General features: G+C 36.7%; 2 protein-coding genes across 6 annotated transcripts in view; both read left to right on the forward strand.

The window, feature by feature from the left end:
* Positions 1-1235: 1235 nt before the first annotated feature.
* The window catches only part of LOC149528018 (uncharacterized), a 46562-nt gene continuing 24029 nt past the window's right edge, over positions 1236-23768 (forward strand). For 2 of the 5 annotated variants that reach the window (XM_089810914.1, XM_089810913.1), the window contains exon 1: positions 1236-2884. In XM_089810914.1, the coding sequence (XP_089667040.1) occupies positions 1829-2857 (1029 nt within the window). In that variant the 5' untranslated portion in view covers positions 1236-1828 and the 3' untranslated portion in view covers positions 2858-2884. Of the gene's footprint in view, positions 2885-18194; positions 18606-23768 lie in introns of those variants that run through there. The other 3 variants (XM_089810912.1, XM_089810910.1, XM_089810909.1) reach the window with 3 other exon arrangements.
* On the forward strand, positions 5639-12348 carry LOC149528019 (uncharacterized). The gene is made up of 5 exons (XM_089807981.1): positions 5639-5941; positions 6226-6317; positions 6428-6688; positions 7286-7386; positions 12170-12348. The coding sequence occupies exons 1-5, from the start codon at positions 5639-5641 to the stop codon at positions 12346-12348; spliced, it is 936 nt and encodes a 311-aa protein (XP_089664107.1).

A 23768-nucleotide genomic window follows, 5' to 3' on the forward strand; every position in this document is an offset into this window, starting at 1 on the left:
AATATGAAAAAATAATCATTTAAAAAAATCCATTAAAAACTCTATTATGAAAAAAATAATAAGAGAAATACAAAAAAAAAATGTCTAATAAATATTCTATTGACTAAAGAAATTATAGAAACTAAAAAAAAAAAAAAAAAAAAAAAAAAAAAACTAATATTAAAAAAATAATTTAAAAACTTAAATCAAATCAATTTTAAAAATCAAAAGTTAACTTAATAGATCACAACATGAGCTAATGTGAAGATTATAACTAATAAAAAAAAAAAAAACATAGTTAAAAGTGGAAATAACAACAAAATAAATATCAAAACAAGAGTTAAAAGTAGAGGGAGATAAAAACTAGCCGATAAATAATTAACGGAAAGAATTTTTAATTTTCTGGCCAAACTCTTGCAAATTTTTCGTCAATTAAATTTTCGAAAACAAAGTTTCCACAAATAGCCTATCGGCTAAAATATATTTAAAATAAAAAATTAAAAATATTTAATAAATTGTGATAATTAATATTGATTAGACATGTTGTGTGAGGTGGAAGATAAAATGATTGAAAAAATAAAATCTTATCAACTTGTCACAAATGTAGAAAAGATAAAGTTATAATTAATACATTCATTAATTCATTAATGTAAGAAGAAGTTGTTAGAAAATATTTGTATTTTTTGTTGAAGAAAAATAATTTTCTCTCCCATCAAAAATAGTATGGACCAATAGAATGGATTAGCTTGGATGGAAGGAGAGCAAGGTTGGACTGCTTGGATTGAAGACCATGATCACATTCTGGATTAATTTTCATCTTTTTTTTTTGTATTCTCGAAAAAACTGATTCATATTGTTCCTGTTAGCTATTTTTTGGATCTTAATTGAACTAGATGGTTGAGCTTGGTGGTTGAGGCTTGCATCTCCTGCTCTGATTTTGTACTTATTTCTTTTTGGATATTCGATTATTTAATTTTAAAAAAAAAAATAGTATGGACCAATAAAATAGATGAAAAATGTGATTTATAAAATAATAAAAAATGAGAAAAAAATATAAACCTTTGAAATCTCATATAATCTTTTAAATTATTAAATTTGATTGGTTAGTGTTAATGTCATGAATGCATATAAGTATTCCTCCTTGACAAGGAACTAAAAACTAAACATACAGATAAAACTTGTAAAATTAAATCTTAACTATAATTGCAGGTAATAGTTGAGTTTTGGCTTGCCCACCGATATACGGAACTCTCACAATCACTTCTACAAAAATGGTGACTAATTCCGTTCCGTGTCAATTATCCTTGGAAAGGTAAAAAAAAAATTGTCAATTAGAGATTTTGAGTTGATGCAAAAATGGAGTCGGCTATGTTTGAGAGCACTGTACACAACCATACAAATCTCCAGTAGCAATGTTAAGATAGCTGAGAAGATTCAGTACTAGTCCAATCATGGAGTCTTCCGATTTTTATGACTGTGTATCCCAGGCATGTCAACAAAGAGAAGTCAATCTTCGAAGAATTGACCCTGTTCTATGGTATCGCGCATATCCTGTGTCTGAGAATGGATTGATGGTTCTCCGTTTAGGATTATATGAAGGTGACCGTCATCCTTCTAAATTGGTATTGGATTTGGGGATGTATGATATTTTGAATTGTAATGAAGAATCCATGCAAAACAAATTGCTTCCTCTGCTGTCATACATGTTTTTGGGTTTATTTCTACCTTTTTCCGCTCGCGATATTACTGCATAGCTAATTTCACATCGGAGTTCAGGGGGAATTTGGCCACAGCAAGCATAATTGAATCCACGAAATACAAACGAGTATTTGACTTGCTTTTCTCTACCATGGGGTCCTTTTTTACTGCCTATAAAGGGTTTGACGAAGATGCAACAAGAAATGTGGGGATTCCCCAAATTCTGGCGCAAGCACAAGAAGAGACTCTGTTATTCATTGGAACTGCGGGAACACATCGTTTTATGCATTTTTTGGCATCCTGCTTTGTGTATAATAGTGCTACTAGCAGGGCCTTGAATATTTCCTACAGCTCGAGCCTTGAGGGATTTTGGAGGATTGCCTCATATTCGCTACTCCTATCATTGCAGAAGACAAGAGAACCTCGAATCGCTGAAGAGAAGCTCGAGAAGGCATCGAGTCACCACTTGCTAAATTGCATCTTTCAATTCAGTCACTTTGTTAATGTTCGCCCACATTGGATTGAAATTTTCCTGCAGATGGATAATGTCACATGCGATGTGCTTCCACCGTTGGACTGTGATGTTCCGAATGAACAACACTTTCCGGCCAAGATCTGTTTGACAGTTGGTCCCGAAAATGGATTTGGTGTCCAATCTGTTTCTTTGAGCCTATCATCGCCCAACCCCATCACTCACATTGGTAAGGAGAACTCGTGCGAGGCTACATTCGAAACACCTAATTCGGTGGGCATCAAGGCTTCTGCTTCAACTACATTCACAGAGAAGATTAAGAATTGGGGTTTTGAGCAGTCGACCATCGACGGTACCGATGCAAAGATGGACTGGACACTCTATGATTCCACCACCGGAAAGCCGGTATATAACAATGAGCTTCCAAAATCTTCATTCTTCGGCAACAAGACCTTGTCCATTGGTAGGTACCTCAAGGCATGCAGACCTTTCACTGAGCAAGGAGGAGTGGTCTTTGCCCAGGATGATTATGGAAAGCCCATAACATGGAGGCTCAACAGGGATTTGGAGGGACAAACATTGAAATGGGTTGTTAAAGCTTCCATCTGGTTAACCTGTTCACCGAATACTCGATTTTCGCACACTCGACGTAATGATTTTCATCAAGTAGTTGATCTCAAGTTGGAGGCAACTTCCAAGCCCAGCTGAATTGACGGAGTCGTGACCAATTTCAAGGTAAGTTTTCAGAAAGTATTTGAATCTTCCATGCCTTATTTATACAGTTAAACCATTTTAGTTCTAAAAGGGGGAACCGAACTGTCCAAGTCTTTCTTTTTTGGTTGATTGTTCGCACGTAGAAAAGAAAGGAAATTTGGCTGTTTAACGGTTGTGGTGCACTGGTAGCTGCAGGAGTTTAAATTTTAGGCTACTGTGCCAGGCATAACATTAAGAGCCACATCTACATTATAACTCATAAACTGTTGTTGTAGGTAAGGAATATACAGTACTTAACTCAACTATAGTTTGCAGTTGCAAACAAACCTTCTTTTAGAATCCTAAAAGGAAAAGGACCGCTATGTTACTTTCATCTGGTTTATTTAAAGTTTAAACCCATATATTGTTATATCTATGGTATATCGATGGAGACACCCTATGTTGCTGCAAGTTAAATAGGCCTCTCTAACTTAAAACTGATTCAGAGTACTCTTTATTCTTAGATCTGCAAGTAAAAGCTCGCTATTGACAAGAACTCAGTCACAGCATGCGAGAGAATAAAATAGTAGCTAGAACATGAACAAACAATAACCCTCATCAACCAAATAGAAATCACAGAGACACTTCTTTAATTTCAGGAAATCAGCAAGTACACATATTCATCCTCCTTTATTCCAGCCAAAAATTAACACTATGTACAGCTCCATTTGTCCATTGTGAAACATAAGACTTCTGATCCAAATCTGTATTAATTCTGTGCCAGCTAGCACATTCTACCATCAACATTTGTTTACTTACCCCCTCAAAAAATAGGTCAGACTCTAATTACTGCTATAAAAGATAAACATTGCCCTCAAGCTCCAATTTCTCAACAGCATTGAACAGTTAAGATCATGTTCTTCATGATACGTAAGATTTGTCGAAAGGACATTACAAAAACATATATAACTGCTTTATTAGAGTGCAGGTTTGGTTCTCTAGGTCCAGTCAGTGTTCTTGGAATGTGATAACATGTGATTTCCATTTCTCTACAATAGTCTTCCACTACTTCTAAACTGATGCCTAAAAATTCAATTGGAACACTTTGGCTTAACTATCTGCTACTCAAGTTTGTTTTTTGTTATTTGGAAGAGTGGATACCTAAACTGCAAACAATGCTCTGGTTATTTAAACTCTTTTGTTCTCGTACATCTGCTATTTGAAGTTCATAAATTGTTTTGCAATATGGTTCACTCGGTAATTCATCTACAAGACACAAGTCGGAGAAGATGGGGAACATGTACCATATTTAACAAAACAATATAAATTGATCTTTTCTGACCTAGCTCTTGAAGATAAAAAAGAAAAGTATGTCTCAGAACTAAAAGGACAGAATAATAACCATCTTCTCAATATATGATATACACAATATGAAGTTACTTTCAATATGTTTGCTCAGAAAAATACTAGTTCGAACACAGAGATGTGATTTGCATACTAATTCCATACAATTCATTCTTGTTGGTATGTTCATACACTTATTCCCTATCCTATTCATCCCACTAAACTCTCCAAAGACTAATTCCCTATCCTATTCATCCCACTAAACTCTCAAAAGAGTAACTTCAAGTAAACACCTTCTGTCCAGCTCTGAAGTCCAGTTATTAAATGCTGCTTCTATTAATCAATCTAAAAATAGGAAGGTATGATAGCTGTTTGGCAGCAACAAGACTATGAACCGTATGATTAAGGATCTTCCTTTGCGCCTGAATAATTATGAATTCAAGGCTGATTATTATGTGGTGAATATGGGTGACATTGATATAGTCTTGGGTATGAAGTGGCTTTATTCTCTTGAGGAAGTTACACTTTGCCTTAAAGACATGGAGATCCGGTTTGAGGTGGAAAACAAAGTCTCATATACTAAAGGCCATCCGAGGCAGTAACATTAGGACTATTTCCTTTTGACGGGTGGGAAGACTTATGCGTCATGACATGGTCTAGTGGGCAGCTACATGTACTTTGATGCCTATACAGGAGGGACAGCAAAAGTCCAAGGATCATCCCAACTTTCAGTAGTTGAGAGTTACGTATGGGAAGGTTTTCAATGACATTCCACCAGGGAGACCTCCCGATAGGGGTATTGGGCACATCATAGAGCTTGAGGAGGGTGCCAAGTCCGTCATGATTACTCCTTGCCGGCACCCAAAGCGACTTAAGGATGAGATAGAGAAAACTATCAAGGAGCTACTTGCTATGGGTCACATTCGGCCGAGTAAGTCACCATTTTCTTCTTCAGTTGTACTACTGAAGAAGAAAGATGACACTCTTCGTATGTGCATAGATTACAGGGTCCTGAACAAGAGGAAGAACAAATATCCCATACCCCACATAGATGAGCTTATTGATAAGCTCCATGGTGCCTGTTATTTTTCAAAGATAGATTTGAGATCGGGATATCATCAGATTAGAGTTTGTGATTAAGATGTTGAGAAGACCGCATTTCATTGTCATTGTGGACACTTTGAGTTTGTGGTTATGCCATTTGGGCTAACCAATGCTCCAATGACATTTCAGTCTACCATGAACAGGGTCTTCCATTCACAATTGAGGAGATATGTACTTGTCTTCTTTGATGATATATTGGTCTACAACAGGACGTGGCAAGAGCACTTGGCTCATTTAGACATAGTACTTAGAATTTTGGATAGGGAGTCCTTGTATGCCAAGGAATCCAAGTGTGATTTGGGAATGATTGAGTTGTTATACTTAGGCCATATTATTAGCGTAGAGGGAATGCAGATGGATCCTAAGAAGATCCATGCTATCATAGATTGGCTTACTCCTGAGAACCTTACACAGTTGCATGGATTCTTGGGGTTATGTGGCTTTTACCACAGATTTGTCAGTGGGTATTCATGCCATGCAACACCTATGACGAATTTGTTGGAAAAAGGTGCTTTCATTTGGACCCCTGAGGCACAGGAGTGTGTTGTGAGATTCAAGGAGCTTATGACTACATGTCCATTGTTGGCATTGCCAGATTTTTCGAAGCCATTTGAGCATCAGTGTGATGCTTTTGGTGAGGGCATTGGAGCAGTGCTTATGCAAGACAAGCACCCTATTGCTTATGAGACCAAGAAACTCAGAGGACCAAAGAGGGGTTACAGTATCTATGATAAGGAAATGTTGGCCATAATGCATGCCTTAGCCAAATTCAGGCAATATTCAGGCAGCAAGTTTTGTATTAAAACTAATCATAATAGCTTGAGGCATTTCCTAGGACAGCTTTAATGATTGTCACGAAAAGTGGGTTAGTAAGTTATTAGAATGTTGTTTTTGACACTCTTTCACACCTCCCATATCTGAGTTCTATGGTGCAGATTGCAAAGGATTGGATGCATTTGATTGTGGCAGAGCATGCCAAGGATACTTGGGCATCTGGTATTGTTGAGGGATCTATTGTGGACACCAGGTACACACTTGTAAATGATTTCATCATTTACAAGAACATGATTTTCTTGATTCTAGGTTCAGAGATGAAAAACACCATTCTGCGAGCTTTCCATGATGTTCCTATAGTAGGACACCCCGAGTATTTAAGACTTACAGACAGATTTGGGAGAGATTCACATGGAAGGGGCTCAAGGTAGAAGTTCTTCAGTATGTGGGAGAGTGTCTTGTTTGTCAGCAAAACGAGCAGGAGAACACATATCCGACAGGATTGTTGCAGCCACTTCCAATTCCTAATAGGAAGTGGGAATGCCTATCGATGGATTTTATTGCGGGCTTGTCTAAAGCTCAAGGGCGTGATTGCATATATGTAGTTGTGGATTGGCTGACAAAGTATGCCCACTTCTTTCCGATCACCACTACTCACACAGCTACATAGGCAACAAAGGTATTTTTTTGTGAGATTTTCAGATTACATGGTTTGCCTCATAGCATAGTTAGCAACAGGGATAGTCGGTTCTTGAGTCACTTATGGTAGGAGGTGTTCAAACTTTGTGGGACTGAGCTTACATTGAGCACCAGTTACCACCCACAGATCAATGGTCAAAGGGAGATAGTGAACAAATGGGTGGAAGGTTACCTCCGGAATTACATAGTAGGGCAGCAAAAGGCATGGGTTAAGTGGATATATTTATGTGAGCATTGTTACAATATCACTTACAACATGACCATTCAGATGTCTCCATTCTTGGCGTTATATGGGTATGAGGCGCCTAGTTTCCTTGATTTTCTATTGAGTGGTAGTAGAGTGCTTAGTGCTGGAGATTTATTGCAGGAGAGTTAGGACATTATGAGGGCTCTTAAGGAGAACATTGCTGAGGCACAAAATCAGCAGGAGCAATAAGCAGATCAAGCAAGGACAAAGAGGTCATTTGAGGTGGGCGACATGGTATATCTCATGCTACAACCATACTGACAGTCTACTCTTAGGAAGAGTGGATTAGAGAAGCTCAAGCCACAATACTTTGGTCCTTTCAAGATTGTCAAACGTGTTGGAGAGGTGGCCTATGAGCTAGAGCTTCCAGTGGATAGTAAGTTCCACAATGTTTTTCATGTATCACACCTCAAGAGGTCGTTAGGACATCGTGTGGTACCTTCAGCAATGTTGCCTCCCTTAGATGATGAGGGAAAGTTAATTTTAGTACTTGAGTCTATCTTGGAGTATAGAAAGAGACAGCTTTGCAGGAGGACCATCAGGAAATATTTAGTGAAGTGGAGAGATTTGCCAGTGGAGAATGCCACTTGGGAGAGTGAGGAGATTTTATAGCATCCTGAATTGAGATTGCTTGAGGATAAGCAATTTCAAGAGGGGCAGACTATCATGTCGCCTTTCCAGTTGACATCGCTCAGTAATTGAAATTAGCATATTATGTGACCATTGTAGGCTAATATGGTGGTTAAAGGGTTTTATTGGGGACTGACACTTTATGATGGGGCATAATTTCATATTATAATACTATATTAAAGTGCAAATATAAGAATATTTTTTATCCCACATTGGGGAGAAAAGTAAGTGAGCTCCCACAAGGAAAGAATAAAGTGCATGAGAGGTTCTTTTCTTATCATTCGATTATTGTCATTTGCATTTGATGAGTTTTGTGGTTCCAAGGGTTTTTGCATATTATCTACTTGGTCTTTGGGAACAAAAACTCCCATAGAATTAGCATAACAGATGTGGTGACATATCCTTCGAAGGGTTGTGAATTGGAAGGGATTCTTCAGTCCTTTCATGTGTGCTTAAATTGGAGAATACATTTTTTGTCGGTTGCTATAGTGCTGTGAACAGTACCAGCGCTATAGTACTTGGCTTGATTATGATTGCAATTTCATCTCCTTCATTGGGCGATTTGTACATCAGGTTCTACATTCAATTTGCATCATTTAAATTGGTCATTTGGCATTGTTAAGATGGTTGTCAAAAGGTAGCTGTAGATGCACATTTTATATCAGATTTATAATATCATTTGTACTCAGATTTTAGGGGTTGCAAAGCCAAGAGCCTTGGAATATTATGTTAAGAATTGAGTTAGAAAATATCTCACTAAAAGAGTGATAAGTTGCAGGTCCATATATTTGATTTAATGTTCATATTTATATCTTTCATGATTGACATAATAGCATGCAAGCCAAGTGTTTGACAAAATACCAATTGGCTATAAGCGCACATTTTTCATTTAGAATTCATATATATGCATTTGAAAAGTCAAAAGAGAATTACATATGCACTTAGTTCTTTGCTTAGATATAGTAGTAATCAATTACAGGCTTTAAGATTCCCTTTGATATCATTTCAAGCAAGCAAATCAGACTGAAACTTAGAAACAAGCATAGAGATTGTATTGGAAGTGTTTGACAATATTTCTTGAGCTATAAATCAGCAAGTTGAGGTCCGAATTGTCAAGGGATATTACATTTAGTATCCTTCCTTTTGAGTTATTCAAAGCTCACATCAGTGCTTCTGTCCAAGTAAAACTCTTTTCCTATTGTGCAATTGATTGTTGGTGTACTTATGCCCCCAAAATTTCTTTTGAATCTGTTATAGAAATTCAACAACCCATGGAAGCTCTTCACCAAATTAATACTTTGAGTGGGCCACTTGAAACTTAATTTGGATCCATACTCTGTTCATCTATTGAGATAACAGTCCCCAAAAATACAAATTTATCTTTGCAAAATTCACTCTTTTTCAGGTGGCAAATCAAATGTCTAGGAGGCAAATCAATAGATATCAAATCAGAATATTTTTGCAATGATTTAAGTAACTCTAATGAATTGTGTGCTTGTGTGGTTTCTCCTTTCCTAGAGGACTCAAAAGTTCTCTCTTAGAATCTATAAAAATCTATCAGCAGATATGGAGTACTGTTTTAGAAGTTGAAATTCTCTGTATTCCATAGTTTGATTTTCTGCTTCCCTTGACTTCTTCTAATGTTTTGGAGATTCTATCATCATAGAACAGCATGAGACTCTGCAACTTTGACCCTTTGTAGATTAGTTTCTTCAATTTCTTCCAAGTCATGGAATTTTTCCAATTCTTGAATCCAATCCCAGAACTCTTCCAGATTCAATTCACCTTTGAAATTTTTTACTTTTACTCTATTTTTGACAGTAGGGATTGTTTCCACTGTTACAACATTTTGGGCCTCCTCTTGTGACAGGCTGCATTCTTTCTCATTGCAGGCTTCTTACTCTTCACTTTATGCATTGCAATGTGCAATGCCTTTCCCTTCTTTGGGGCAACACAACTGAATTGTTCCATCAAACTCAATTATGTCTTCATCTTCATCCCATTCGTTTATTTCTTTTCTTTGTAACTCCTAGAATATCTCATTCGAAACGACCCAAAATAACCTTGTTTGTACCATGTTAGAAGACAAATGATGCAAGCCAAGTGGTATATTTGTTTTTCAAAGATGTTGTGAGGTTGCATGGTTTTCCAAAAACAATAACAAGTGATAGGGATATCAAGTTCTTAAGTTACTTTTGGAGGGTCTTATGAAAGAATTTGGATAGTAGCTTGCACTTTAGTTCTGCATACCATCCTGAAACTGATGGTTAAATGGAGGTGGTGAATAGAAGCCTTAATATATTGAGGTGTTTAGTTGGAGAGAATCCTTGGCAAGATTTGGTCATACCTCAAGCTGAGCTTTTTTATACCTGTAGCATAAATAGATCAACAAGTCTCCTTTTCAAGTTGTATATGGTGCAAATCCTAAAGGACTTGTGAACTTAGTTAATTTGCCAAAAGTTCACATGATAGACAATAAGCTGCAGAATTTTTAGAGAATGTTCAAGATATAGATCAGCAAGTTAGGTTCAAGTTGCAGTCCATGAATGAATGATATAAAAAGAAAGCTGATTTGCATCGAAGAAGAAAAGTCTTTCAAGCAGGAGAATTGATCATGGTAAAGGTACCCCCAAGGTGCTTACAACAAGTTGAAGCCCAAGAAAATTGGACCTTGAAAAATCTTTAATAGGATAAATGACAATATATATCAAGTTGAATTTCTTAACCTTTATTCACACGCAGCTAAAACCTGTGAAAAACAGTTGGAAGATGAGAAAAATGAGTGGGAAAGTAACAATTGGGCCAAGCATTTGACATTGAAGAAAAGAGAGCAGATTGATTGAGTACTAGATACCGAATTGGTGGCCACCCGACCCAGTTCGTATAAGTTGTAATTTTTTAAATGGGAGGGTCTTCCTTATTCTTAGGTAGGGGTCCCATGGAGGGGGCTTGGGCTCTATATTTAAGGAACTACATTTTTTTGGAGGGAGCTACAGCTTTATTTGGAATCTTTTCATAAAAGATAGGATCTCCGACTTTTTAGATGTTTTATTTTGAGCAGGTGAAAAAGGGGCGGGGCTGGAAAGAGCCCCACCAGCTTAGTCAAAAATATTGCCAAGTGTCAGCAATCTGCTCATTATATATTCAAAGTAGCATATTATAAAATACAAAATTTAAATGATTGTAATAAAATAATATTACCATAAATTTGAAATCTTAAGCTGATTTAACTCTTAAATTCATAGGACCACCAGCTTCCTTGAACTTAGGAGCTAAATTTTTTAAAGGGGAACCACATATAAATTTCATGGGACTGCTTCCTTTTAAATATTCATAAAAAATTTCAGTGGCACCCACTCTATTTTCAAGGAAGCGGGTGCTCATGGAACCTCAGCCTTACAACTCTTGGGTTTCAGACGCTGGCTGACTTAAGTAAAGTAATTCTTTCCCACCTTATGCACCAAAATCCAAAGAGACAAGACATCCCCATCTTCTTTTTAGAGCAAGAAAGGATGATGCAGAGCATTAACATGTATAAGAATGTGGAGCATTAAGAGCTTCCTTCATACGTCCAATCGGTTGTGAATAGAGCAGTCTTTCAGGACTGATCCATATTGTTGGTGTAAATAATTATTCACCTTTTACACTTAAGTTTACTTAGTTTAATGCATATTTTTTATTATTTATTTATTAGCCACCTAGGGGTATTACTCTTGTGAGTTGTCATGTTGACAACATAGGAGTTCGCACCTCTTTTATGCACATGGTGTCTACAACACAGGAGTCCACACCTCTTTTAAGCACATGGTGTCTACAACCTTGTCATTCTTATCCACTCATATAGAATGATGGATAAGGCATGTGCTTAGTTGTCATGATGCTTATCTTATCTCCTGGTTCTTTCTAGAGACATTTTAGGTGCTTCCTGAGAGGCCTTTATATACAAGCACTCCTAGTGTGTTTGCATATACTGAACAGAGCAATGTATTAGGACATACTCTGATTAATTGATCATATCCATTTTTGGTCTATAGTTGTGCTTGTGTTTGAGTTCTTAGTTCCTAGGTGAATTTTGCCCTAAGGCATATTCTTACATGGTATCAGAGCTTGGAGATTTTCTCATCACATAGCCATTCCAGACAATTGTTGCTTCAACACCTTAGCCCAAATCTGGAGTACTGCAAAAATTGGGAGCGTCTAGAGCCAAATCTGACCTTGCCATTGCGTCCGGAATGTTGATTCGATAAAGATCGACTATAAACTCCGCTACCTTAGGCTAAAGTCGACTGTGAGGCAAATTTTTTTTGCAAATCAGCACCCGGAGGCCCTGATTTGCAGTTCAGGTATGGTCATTTGCAGATCTCATTGATTTATTTTCGGATCTGTAATTTATTTTTTCTCTGCATTTTTTGGAATTTTTTCAAAAAAAAATTTAGGCCAGGCGGCCTTGCAGAGAAATTTATTTGCAGGTACCGGGCTGTCAGCTCCCAACCCTACGTAGAGAATATTCCTCTGTAATTAATTGGCAGGCGCATCACAGTCAAAGGCCGTACTAAATCTGGCTTTGCTAGTATCGATGACCGCAGAAATACATCGGCAAATTACTCCACTGGCGGCCGAAGCACATCCGGCCACTTCCACCAAACTCCTAGTGGGAGAGCTTCTTGGCGGCCTCTTTGTTTTCAAAGCCGCGGCTCATATCTTTTAAACACCTCAAGGTTTTCCCACCTCGGCAATGTGGGACAAACCCATATAAAACCGATGACCACCTTTTGATTTCCAACCCGCGGTATTTAAAATCCGGCACTCACGTGATTCCCTGCCGCACAAAGTATATTTCGGAGCATACAATGGCCCCGATGGCAAGTATTTTTCCGGCCATAGACAGTAATCCGGCGTCGCTACAAAACTCCGTCCATCGCCTTTTTAAAATTCGACGTTTAAAAACTCAGTCCGTGTAGTTCAATCTCCGCGCGGCTTCACCTCCAACAACCACGTGGTGCTCCTACACATTTGTCACGCCGCACTGTGCGTCCACGATAGCTTTCGCGACGCGCTATCAGTCCCGCGAATCAAGGACATGCAGCCACACCCACTGTTCGCCATGTGTACACCCGCAAGCAATACACGGCAACGTAAACACACAATAGCACCCATCCACGTCAGCAGCTGACTAAGTGCCACACAGGCAGACACTTGCTTGCCATAGAGATGCCAGCTCACCTAGCTAGACCTCCCAGACAGCTCCACGTGGCAACTTGCCACCTCTACGCCACGTCATCGCCCTTTGACATGTCAACAATTTTGTACGCTGCCATGTCACTGTACGGACAACCTAGTCATCCTGCCACATCATTCAGACAGGGGTTTTTTCCGCTGACATCATCATTTCACTAGGTTAAATTTAACGATCGTTTGACCATAAAAACCTAGCCATTTATAACTGTTGTGACGGTCGTTTGACCGTCAAATTTAAGCACGTAGTTTTCCTGCCAGACCCCTCTCCAGATTGCTTTTTGATTTGGCAACCTGACTTTGCAAGCCCATAACTCGGACATCCAAACTCCAATTCAGGTGCGATTTTTTCGAACTTGGGTAGAATTTCTTGAACTTTCTAGTGGTGGTGTTCTTTTCTGGTTTTGGTGCAATGATTTTTCAGAAATTTCGTCTTTTGGCAACTGTACCTACATAATCTTGCATTTTGCAACTTAAAAAGCTCTGTATGGGCACATTTGGTCACTTTTTCAGATTTCGTTTTTTTTGAAAGCGTGTATTTTTTCGTCTACTTTCTAGATCTCTAGTTAGATTCTAGGGTTGTGTGGACAAAATTCTCACTTTCAGAACTAGGGCTTTTTCTACATTGTAAAACTTTGACTACTTTTCAGAATTGTTGTACATCTAAGCTATAGTGGTTAGTGACAGATTTGGGCCTCAAAAGGCAATTGTAAAAGCAAAATTAGAAAGTCCACTTTGTTCATTTTGACAAGTGGCCCATTGTACACACACTACATATCAAGTGCCAAAGCATCTTTTTCGGGGGGGTTCTTTGATTCTTTGGAGGTTACATTGATTAGTCCATCATGGAAGAGGTAGATTTGATTTATTTGCACCTGGACAACTATTGGGAATGGAATAAAATTGCTATCAAATTTCTTAGTCAGCACAATGCACTACCACATGCGAGAGGACTTGAATAGAATCCTAAGACTTCTTCCCTCATTAGTACTATTCTCTTTCTATATACGGATTATGAGGTTTTGGATTCACTTATTGACCTTAAGAAATTTGATCATTATGATAATTGGATGTATCTTTGGGAGACGTATGGAGATACAAACATTCCTCCATTCCCAAAAGATCTCATACCTCTAGTTGCAATTGACTCCTCTTCAGATGAGATCACACCTTTACCTCCTATTGCTCCTACTGATCCTGTTCCAGCCACAGATGCTTTGAATTCAGTGCAGCAGGACCCTTTATGTCTTCCTACTCTACCTTCATGCGACGACTTCATTTTCGCCCTTGGATGCTTGTTCATGGAGTCTCACATTGAAGATGTGGGAGACACTATTGATGATATTCGTCTTCTTTTTGAGGTGAATTCTTCATTCATTGCCGCAATGACGGATTCATGTACTTTAGCACAGCAGGGTATACATGGTCTTCCAACCTCCGGTGATTACTTCTTGCCAAACATTTCAGCTCTGTTCTTGGAGTCACACACAGCCGATTTGGAAGACTTCTTTGATGATCTACCGCTTCTCTTTGCTAAGGACGATCCGTCTATAGTTGTTGCAAGGGCCCACTCTCACCCTCATGTCCATTCTCTACATGATTAGTCTTTTCGAGCTGATGTGATTGTGGATACTTATGTACAGCATCTGCAAAAGGTCTCTTTGTCATTTGAGAAGACTGTTGGTTTTTTGAAACAGGTTCTACATCACTCCTTGTTCGATCTGCACTTCTTCTCAGCAGTTTTGGAGGAAGCCATCATCAGCATCGACACAGGGACACTTGAACAGGTTTCAGAGACACTGTTCATTTTAGAGATTCCTTATCCATACAGGGGACGCATCTCCTTTGTACCCTTACATTTGTTTCTTCCAAAGGGGAGGAACATCATTCAAAGGTTATGGATCAGCTTCTACATCGGAGCATTTCTCACTGATCGGCACACTACCTTTAGGGGGGGGGGGAATACCTCATCTCCTTCTTCTCCTTTTTGGGGGGGACTTTTTCCTCTTAGGGGATTTTGCCCTTCTCCATTTTTTCTCTTGTATATACTTGATGTATGTCGTAATGGGGGGGGTCTCGATTACTCCATCCATCCATGCATCCCTTTTCATCTCTTTTTTTGGGGGAGGGTTTTTCCCACGAGGTTTTCCCTCTTTCTTCGCTTTATGAGAGATTGCATTGCATTTTCATTATGTACATGGGTACCTTACATGGCCTAGTAGCCGGGACCTATTATGCATTTCATCCTAGTTTTTGTGAACTTAAGTGCATTCCCCTAAGTTGCACTTAAGGGGGGGTGTTGGTGTAAATAATTATTCACTATTTACACTTACTTAAGTTTACTTAGTTTAATGCATATTTTTTATTATTTATTTATTAGCCACCTAGGAGTATGCATACTCTTGTGAGTTGTCATGTTGACAACACAGGAGTTTGCACCTCTTTTATGCACATGGTGTCTACAACACAGGAGTCCGCACCTCTTTTAAGCACATGGTCTCTACAACCTTGTCATTCTTATGCACTCATCTAGAATGATGGATAAGGCATGTGCTTAGTTGTCATGATGCTTATCTTATCTCTTGGTTCTTTCTAGAGACATTCTAGGTGCTTTCTGAGAGGTCTTTATATACAAGCACTCCTAGTGTGTTTGCATATACTGAACAGAGCAATGTATTAGGACATACTCTGATTAATTGATCATATCCATTTTTGGTCTATAGTTGTGCTTGTGTTTGAGTTCTTAGTTCTTGGGTGAATTTTGCCCTAGGAAAATTCTTACACATATGATTTTTAGACTTCAGGTTTGAGTAGTTTAATGCTTTTTCTGATTGACAGTTCATGACTGTCTCTAGTTTGGTGCATGAACTAATGACTATTCTGTATGTATTTTAAAAAAGGGTCTCTAGTTTATTTTTTTAGTTGAGTTAGTTTAGAGTCTTTTAACAATTTGGGGGAGTAACGAGGAATTTACATAGGATTGGAGAAAGAGAGAAATAAATCTCAGGGTTTTTTTTGGAGAGGGAGAAAAAGGGTCTCTAGTTTGTTTTTCTAGTTGAGTTAGTTTAGAGTCTTTTAACAATTTGGGGGATTAGCAAGGAGTTTACATAGAATTCGAGAAATAAATTTTAGGGGTTTTTCTGGAGAGGGTGGAAAAGGGGATATATAGGCAGAAGTCTCAGACACTTCTCAGCTTTGTTTATTTGTGTGGACTGTTCCATGTAATCATAATGACTTTTTTTTGGTGATGCTAATTTAATATAAGAAGTTAGTGTCCAATTTCTGAGCTCTTTTACTTTTACTCCTGTATGTGCCTTTGCTGTAAAAGGGTAGAGTCCTCAATTTTAGTTGATTGGGCTTTAGAAATAGAGTGCTGTTGTGAAGAATTTTTGAAGGTTGCAGGTCTGAAGTTAGAGCTACATCAAAATAGTAAAACAATGTCCAGAAAATACGGAGCCTATGCAAGTGAGAGATCATGGAAATTAGAAGTTTAGTGAAGATGCTCTGCAATAGAAGATAATCCTTGCTACAATTCATGTTGCCTCACTCTTCATTAGATCCACATGCCTCTTGGTGTATTGCCTAAGGAACGTGACAAACTGCTTGGAAATAAGCTTAAACTAATTATATTAAACACAGTTGAAAAATACTCTGTTCTGAATCATAATCAAAATAAGCAGAGACCCAACAAGACTATTTATAATGATGATTTCAATTCAATTAGTTTCTTACCCACCCTTTTGCAGTACCATTAACAAGATTTGTCCTCAGCACATATTTCATTTCTGTATATAATAGACAAAATTAACTGCTGATCCCTTTCCACTTGCATTAGTCTTAAAGACTTCATGACATTCTTTATCGAAAACCTGCTGGAGATTACTACTCAAGGGATCTTCCAAATGCTGTTCAATCTCACTAAGATGGTATTTATGAAATTAAATGCATTAAAATAATGACTGATTTAGGTGGTTTAGATCTTAGCTCCTTAAAATTCAAATCCTCCTACAGGTTCAAACCCGAAGAAGCTCAAGAAAAATTAATATATATTTTTTACTTCAACACAATCTTCACTGACACCAGTAGATGATCAACATAATTCTGGTTGCTTGCTTTTGAAGTAATACAAGTATGAACTTGATTTAATAAGCTGTTCACCATTCATATGCCACTCCTTCCTAATGAACATAACACAGATCCATTTTAACATTATGTAGTCAAAAATATATAAAAGAATGCCTTCAGATTGACATGGAGAACTTTCAACTATGAAAAGACAGTATGAATACTTTGATATTCAAAAAACCAAAGGTTGTAACTACAAACAACATTTGAACTGCAGGGTTTTTTGCTTCATTATATTGAAACAAAGCTCCCTCTGAGATAAATGAGGTTCAAGAGGATTCATTAGCCTCAAACACAATGCAAATAACAAGCTTCAGGAAAGCAAAACATCAACTATATGCTCAAAACACATATTATATGTTTGAACACTTTTGGAAGCATGGGTTTCAATATACATGCTAATATTAAGCAAGCGATATGATAATAACGTATGCAAGAACTAATTGCCCCAGTTAGGAAATTACTTCTTATCTACAGCCTTGATATTACATTGATCAGTAGCATAAAAGAATTATTAAGAACAATAAATTCACAAGATTTAATTGGTTCATTGGGTGTCATTTGTTGCCTTGGTTAATAGTACTTAAAGTTGTCAAAAACAAAGATGTTTTCATGGGATGACATCAACAATTCCTCTTAATCCAAGTCATTCTCTTGATAACAATCCTGGACTAGTTTAGAGTAATTGCTCAAATTTCTAGTATGACAGGTGCCTTTGATTCTGTTAATGGATGTTCAAGAGTTTGTTACTAAATTCTTTACAATTATTTAACAAACATTTTTTTCCTGCCCACATATCAAGATAAACAAGTTCCTATCTCTTTGAGTTGAACTTAGAGATGTGCTTTAATATTCATTTTGTCATACTCTATAAGCTAAGTGTACCTGTGCAGTTACTTGGTCTATTTCATTTTTAATATGTTCTGGACTCTGAATTTCTAGACTCATACAGGCTCATTAATTAATATGATTTCTGTATTTGAGGAAACAGAGAAGTTTGAATTCTCTTATTTTCTTCTATATACTATGGTTGTGCACGCTTTACAATATTCATTAATGAAGGAAAGAGGTGTAGTATGGAAAAATGTTGTTGAAATTGTGAACTATATCATTGATTTGTTCTCTATTTGTATGACATTTATTAACATGGTGATTTTACCACCCTTTGAAGTATAATTGTACTATTTTTTCCAGGTTTGGAGTCATGCTTTCCTACTAATTTCTACCTTCCAAGTTTGAGATTCCAAAGAAGATAACAGTTCACAATCACAATTTAGCCACAATTGTTGTCTTTTTCTCTGTTTTTTGTGTCTCGCTGCCTTCAAATGTATTCTCCATTTTTAATTGGCGCACATTTTTTTCTGTTTCTTTTCTATTTGTATCTCCTTTCCTGATAGTGTTATCAGAGCGCAGGGAAATTTATACGAGGCTTCTTGCAGATGCTTATGATGACAAGCAAATCTAACAATTGAACTTGCTTCTGAAGTCAAGCAAATCTAAAATAGATGGTGAAATCTATTTGATCTATTCTTATTCATCTCGTCACAGAGATTCTTTACTTGCTTTTATATTACAAATTTAAGAATTAAGAAACAGTTTTGAATCTGTATACTGTGTAATATTTTTTACAATTCACGATGCAATCTTATTGTATTAATGATTGGAGAAATTTAAAGAAGAAAAAATGACTTGTATAGAATACTATAGAAAAGAGAAAATTGACACATTTTCACTCATCTATGGTGTAATATTTGTAGTGGAGATGTCCAACCTACAGGACCAGCTACTATTAAAGAGAAAGGCATGGAAACATATAAACTAAAAAACCTTGGCCTTGATAAGAGCTTTAGTCAATGGGATATGTTCATTGTGCTTTAGACACATAAAACGTTGATTCCCTTAAAAATATGAGAGATTTCTAATTCTCATTCTGAATTAGAATTTCTTTAGTTACATTTGAAGCTATTTAACCTTAAATTGAAGAATAAAGATGTCGTGAGTATGGTTTTCAAAATTGGAGCCATGAAACAAGATGTTGATAAAGATAGTTCTTCCAACATATTCCACTTATTTTGAGTCTCTTCAAGCAAGTAGCCGGTTGAAGACCATCACTTGTGATCAATGGATGAAAAGTTGGTAGAATGTATGAAAGGTTTTGGAAGAAAAATTGGCAAGATTGGTATTGATGTTTATCTTGCTCACCAAAGAGGGAAGCTTCTAAGAGCTCTTTTAGGGGTGGTCATAGTTATAAAGGAAAGGGTAGAGATCAATGGAAATATAGAGGAAGAGGTGTATTAGCAAAGGTCATTTTCACACAACAATCAAATAAATTGTTACTTGTATTGTAAATGGCTTGGTCGAAAAGGTAGTCATGAAGTACATTAATGCAAGCTCTCATGGGATAAGATAGAAAATTAATATAAATAAAAAGATAAAACAAAATGATTGACATTTCTTTATGTTTCAAATTTTATAATTCATTTCGTACTTCATTGTATGATGCTTTTTTAGGACATATAGAACTACTTATGTTGGATTCATATATAGAATCTCTATCCCAAGGTATTCCAAATCAAGGTGCTCCATCTCTAGGTATAAAAGAAGAAACTTGCTCTAATAATGATTTCCGTTGTTTTGATGAACAAGGGACTTCAGAACAGTTAGCCACTAATGGAGCTTTTGTCAAAGAAATGGAAAGAACTTTGGTCCAACTAGAATCTCCATAAAATTGACCAAAACAAGTCCAAGCTTTGAAAGATGTGAGACCCAACAAAATAGGTAAAATGGGCACAACAAATTTTCATGAAGTATGGAAATTGATCAATCAGTAAAGGAAAGATATATGCAAAATGAGTATGACACCCTTTTGTAAAATGGTAAATGGAATTGGTGGATACTCCATTTGTTTCTAAACCTATTGGTTGCAAGGGGGCCTTTAGAAACAAATAAAAAGAAAATGGTTATACTTAAAAAGGGGGCCTACATTATGATGAAACTTTTGTACTGGCAACAAAATGGATGACCATTTGGCTCTTTCAACATAAAATGGGAGTGTTGATGTATGATTTTTTCCACTATAGCATATAGAACCGAATACTTAATCTTTTGAGATGAAACACCAAATCTCCAACTCTCTTGAATAAGTATGCTCATATGTTAAACAATGTAGATGAATTGTGTGATCAAATATGATGACCTCAAGTTTCCTACTTAACTGTGGACTTTTCTCAGTTTTAATGATGTGATATGTTGCTTATCACAAAGGGCCTTATCCTATGCATTCAATGGAAATTAACTCTTTTGATGTTTTCAAATCAAACAACTTCCAACCAACAACTTGCAAAGGAAATTCTATCAAATTCTATAAATGTAAGATGATGATGAGATGAGCCTCTAACCAATCTTTTATTTGTCATATCAACCAGGCATAGGAGGGTGCTAGCTTCTATGGATGCGGGAATAGTTTTCACATTATCAATATTCATCTAAATATCTCTTGAAGGTGCAATCTAATTGAACTTCTCCAATAAAAGTTAAACACTTGTGATTTAGTCCCAAACTAACCTTGTTACTCATAGTTAGCAAGTACCAAATGGCATGGACATTAATTACCATTCAACAATATCTTCCATTGATCTACTCCAACTTCTACTTAACATGAAACGAAATCTAATCTAATAGAGGAAATTGAAGAAACCAAGCAACTATCCAAAGCAATATTAAGTAATCTTCCATGACTTGACCAACAATGAATCATCAATTACATGATAGCATTATGGAAATAATTTCACCAAGTCTCCTGATGTAGGAGCATCCTTGGTGTAAGGGCAATCTCACATCACACAAAAATATTTATGATTTTTCTTTCAATAAGGGTTATCTCAGTGTAGTTTTATTATTTCTTGACGCTTACTATTTTTAGTCAGTTGGTCATTTGAGCTTCGAATGTTTTGATTTCAGCCCTGGAGGTTCATTTTAGATATATCAATTTGATAGTAAAGTGTCATTGCAATATCAAGTCTATTTGTGAAGTTGTTGAGAATTTTTGCTATAAGTAGTAAGGTATAAAAACTTTGCAGTCATTTTTGAAGATCTTAGAGGCACCAAAAAGGGGTCAGATCTTGGTTGACTGAGTTTGCACAATCAAACATTACAGAGCACTTCACGACATTTTCTAAATGGGGTCATAATGTTGATCTCTAAGTCATTCAGAAGGCAAGGTTATGTTGTCATCACTACAATCAAGTCATCCTATATAGTCTGACCTCACTATTGGAGACTTGTAAATATTCCAAGTCACATGTCAAGCAATAGTTATTGTCGAGCAAGCTAATGGTCATTGAGTACTCCAGTGATTGTTGAGTTTGTCAAGGATACTAGTTGATGTCGAGTGATGCAAAGGCCGAGTCATTCATTTTATGATGAGCGTAGTTAAGGCCGAGGGACAACATGAAGGAACAGTTTGTGTCGAGCGTCAATGTGATGTAAGTGTCAAGTAACACTATTCAACATATTTGTTTGGAATGGCACAAAATCTTATGTAAACTATTTTTATTGAGTTGGAAGTATGTTTTGAAGATTGAGGTGGTATTCAAGGAGGTGATTACATGTTCAAAGAAAAATCATTAATCCCTATGTGAGGCAATCCACCAATCAAAAAAATGCAAGGACTAAGCGGCAAAAGGATTGATTCTAGATTGTTGATTTGGGTCTAGAAAGTTCAACCAAGCATTTATTTAAGGAGTGTCTATGACATAGTTATCAAATCAATATAACTTTATCAATCTTATTAAAGCTGAAACATGTGAACAATATAATCAACAACCATAAGAAGATACACATATACAATAACACCATATCTGTTAACTAGTGAAACCCTTGGTCAAAAGGAAAACCTAGGTGGGGATGGTACCCACAAAATGATGTAATAATATATAAGTTCCATGTAAGAGAATGGACTTTGTTACAAGCCAGTGAAATACATTCAGTACATATCAGTCCCTGTTATGAAACTTTGAATCCCTGTTAGGAGATTCCAACCTTGTTAGGAGTTGTAGAAGACAGATGGACCCACTGTCCAAACAGCTTAAGGGGAAAAACCACCGAACTCATTGTCCAACTGGCCTTTGTATTATTCCTTTCAAAATAATAGAGATGAAATGAAACTTCACAACTCGAACTCTCTTTTTGAACTTTTAATGTGCCAATACCGCACCAAATACCTTTTAGGTCTCAATACCATATCTTCAAATTCACATCACATTGATTTCTTTGATCATGTACTTGCATTTATCAACCTTGCATATCATTTACACAATTTGCACTTATAGACATTCACTAACTCATCATCACAAGGAAAATAACCTTCCTTTTTACTATGTCCTCAAAATAATTCTCTGAGTCGGCCTTGAGGCTTTCACAATTAATTATAACAGGGCCTCATTAAGATAATACAATTCATTACATCTTTTAAGAATTAGAAAACACAGTTAGCTCATAGTAATTATAACTATTCAAAAGTGCATTCTTGAACCACGTACACTTGCTGATGTCATCATTAGGTTGTCTACTATCACTATCTAACTTTTCTCACCATGATTCTATCCTTGTTAAGAGATACAATCCAAACATCAGAAACCACTTCTCATGTACTCTGTCTACACGTTGTCTTCTGTAAATTACAAATAACTTTCACATGTCTTTGACTTTCTATACGTGCACTTGTCCATGTCATCAGGATATACCATAGAACATATCCTCAACTATGCTTGACATCATCATCAATATATAGTCTGTACGACCTCGTTCTATATCTACTACTATGTTAGTCTTTATAGAAACAATACTATGTTGACATCAATGAAAAAAATAGTCATGAATGCAACATGTCAATCATGCTAACAATCTCCCCAACTATTCTAGCGTTGCTTAAGATACTCCCCCAAAGGAGTATCATCAAAGAATTGTTGAAAGGAATGAAGGAAGAGATCCATGATCCAGTTGTTATTTATCATGATAACACAAGTGCTATAAATATATCAAAGAACCTTATGTGCACACAAAGAACAAGCACATTGCTATCATGTATCACTACTTGAGGGAACTAGTTTGAGATAAAGAAGTAAGATTGGAGTATGTGAACACTAAAGAGATAAGATAAGAAAATAGTTGATATTTTCACCAAGGCTTTATCTAAGGATGCACATGAGTATCTAAGAGATAAATCAAGGGTGATTCCCTCAGTTGAAGCTAGTCAAGAAAAGATGGAGCTCTACATCAAATGTGTTGATCAGAATGTCTTACAAGTTGATGTAGAAAGTCATACTTTAGGAGATGCCTAAACTAGTGAAGAGAGAAGCACAAGATGTTGAAATAGCCATAAGTAAAGATGGTGAATGAAGAATCAAAATCAAAGCCCTAACAAGAAGAAATCTACATGGTGAAGATGTACAAGAAAGATGGAGTGTCTTTGGCATTGTTGTCAAAGAGGGAGAAATGTTATGAAGTTACCATCTAGAGAGAGAATGCACAAGGAGACAAATCAGTGAAAGGTGTTGCCAGCAATCAAGTTGTATATCAAAGAGGGAGTTGAATGATTTCATGATTTGATATGATAGAGGGAGTCTATGTGTTGCATATCAGAGCTGCATGGATGAGAATTAGAATGAAACTAAAAGGGAGATTGTTGGACATAAAGATGTGAATTAGAATGAAACTAAAGATATTAATGAAGATCCGATACTGAACATAGAGGGAGTTGTTCGAAGC

This window comes from Cupressus sempervirens, chromosome 11 (assembly GCF_028749045.1).
Source record: "Cupressus sempervirens isolate cs-2001-9-10 chromosome 11, ASM2874904v1, whole genome shotgun sequence".
Taxonomy (NCBI): domain Eukaryota; kingdom Viridiplantae; phylum Streptophyta; class Pinopsida; order Cupressales; family Cupressaceae; genus Cupressus; species Cupressus sempervirens.